The following is a 1,987-nucleotide window of genomic DNA, read 5'->3' as shown; positions in this document are numbered from 1 at the left end:
TATATATATATTACAAAAGAACGATTTATTTAATCGTTATATCGCTATTTATGACTGTACGTTGATTTTATAATGGAATTTTTTTATGAAATATATTTTTTATAAATTTTTATAAATTTTTATAAATTTTCATTCTCAGTCATATGTCTACACAAAAAGATAAAAATAAAATATCAAACTTAAAACAAATCTGCAAATATTATCTTAAGATTGTATCTGTTTAAGATTGTAAACGATTTTTATTTTACATACATGCGCAATGTGTATACACGTGCGACATGTATGAAGAAAAGATAATATTGATGTGTCAAAAGATATTATGTAAATCACTTTTTCTGCAATTTATAGGGTCTCGTAATCGCCGGCCTCGGTGACTTGCAGAGGCCAGCGAACAAAATCTCCGTCGGCCAATCTTGTGCCTTGGGCATCACGGGGTTAATTTGGACCAGATACTCCTTAGTCATCACCCCGAGAAACTGGAATCTCTTTAGCGTAAACCTCTTTGTCGCGTTTACGGCTATATATCAAATAACGAGAGCCCTGAGGTAATTATTTTGATGCAAATTTCAGGTTACACCGTAAAATTGCATTAAATTCATCTAACAGATTCACGCTTCGATATTATATTTTCGTTTCTATATTTTACGAATATTTTTGTTACGCTATTGTTATTTTTTAAATTTTTCTTTAAATTTCTCAGAGAACCGAGTGTTCGGTTATTTTATAAAATAAAAATATTGTTTCTATTTCTTTTAAAGCTGTCGCAGAAATTGATTAAACGAATTTGACAACATTTTCCTGTTTTGCTTATGACTTCTCGCATAATTTATCACGTTTGACATTGCGACTTTGGCTTCAGCTATTTCTCTGAAGACTTTACCGAATTAATATTTGTCTCAGGTATCAGCGCCAGCAAGCAGCTTTGGAAGCAGCGAAGATAATTCCGTCAGATGCAGCTCACTGACGATAACTACAAGTATAGATGTACATTCCTAGGAATCGAAAAAAGGAATACTTAATTTTTCGCTACTTCGCGTTTCGTGAAACGTTTATGTTACCATTTAGCACATCGGGACGAGTAGTGATGTTTAGCGTATCTGACCAATACGTTCATCTTAATGACGAACAAAAAACTAGAAAGATAGATCGGTGATACATATAATATATACAACTCGAAATATTTAAAAATACGAAGTTGTACGTTTGATCGAGCTCGTAGCACAAATTCTTTAATGAAACAAATTGATATCGTCTTGAATAACTCCAAGGATGCGATCAGTCTCATTACAAATGCTTTGAAATTAATTTAATTGATTAATCAGAAGAAAGAATTTTACTAATTAAAGAATTTAGACTAATTAAAGAATATTTCAAAGCATTTTTTCGCGTTGATCGTATCTCAAATTAATTAATGTCTCATGACTTTTCAAAAAAAATGTCCTTGCGATATCTATTAAACGTTCGGTCGAAAAGAACATAGCGAATTTTACGTAAGGTCGATTGACTTTTTTGGTGCCAAACTGTGATATATATGATGCACGATGTGACATTCATTTTAGATGCTGTACGATAAATATTGTACACTAGATAGATAAAAAGTACAACTACACAGGGCACAGAAGGAATCGAGAATGATCAGGTGTGTAACGGATGGATTTGACGCATCGTATGGAACATATGGCGCGCTATCAATCTATCGATAATACCTGATTGCACCTACGTGTTTGATCGTAGTGCACCACGTGCGTTCTACCTCGAAACGTAACGATGCTCACGATGCGCTTCTGCATGACATATCGACGTTACGTAATATAAAGTGTTATAAATAGTAATAAATCTTCTTACGGACTCTCTCAAATTCAACAACAAAAAATCCAAAAAAATCAGGACGAATGAGAATCAGTGTAGTAGTTAATACGCAATTTTAAATCTTTATTCCAGAAAATAAAATCTTTATTCCAAAAAAATAAATATATCTTATTTTTTG

The 1,987-nt window shown here is 32.4% G+C and overlaps 1 protein-coding gene across 1 annotated transcript in view; it reads left to right on the top strand.

Moving 5' to 3' along the window:
• The window catches only part of LOC108687058 (mitochondrial pyruvate carrier 3-like), a 4,729-nt gene extending 3,382 nt beyond the window's left edge, over positions 1 to 1,347 (top strand). Inside the window, exons 3-4 of the mRNA XM_018192668.1 lie at positions 349 to 545; positions 901 to 1,347. Of these exons, the coding sequence (XP_018048157.1) occupies positions 349 to 545; positions 901 to 964 (261 nt within the window). The 3' untranslated portion in view covers positions 965 to 1,347. The remainder of the gene's footprint in view (positions 1 to 348; positions 546 to 900) is intronic.
• The last annotated feature ends 640 nt before the right edge of the window (positions 1,348 to 1,987 follow it).

Source organism: Atta colombica, unplaced genomic scaffold (assembly GCF_001594045.1).
Source record: "Atta colombica isolate Treedump-2 unplaced genomic scaffold, Acol1.0 scaffold198, whole genome shotgun sequence".
Classification (NCBI taxonomy): Eukaryota; Metazoa; Arthropoda; class Insecta; order Hymenoptera; family Formicidae; genus Atta; species Atta colombica.
Note: the sequence above shows the minus strand (reverse complement) of the source record. Positions and strands in the feature narration are given on the sequence as shown.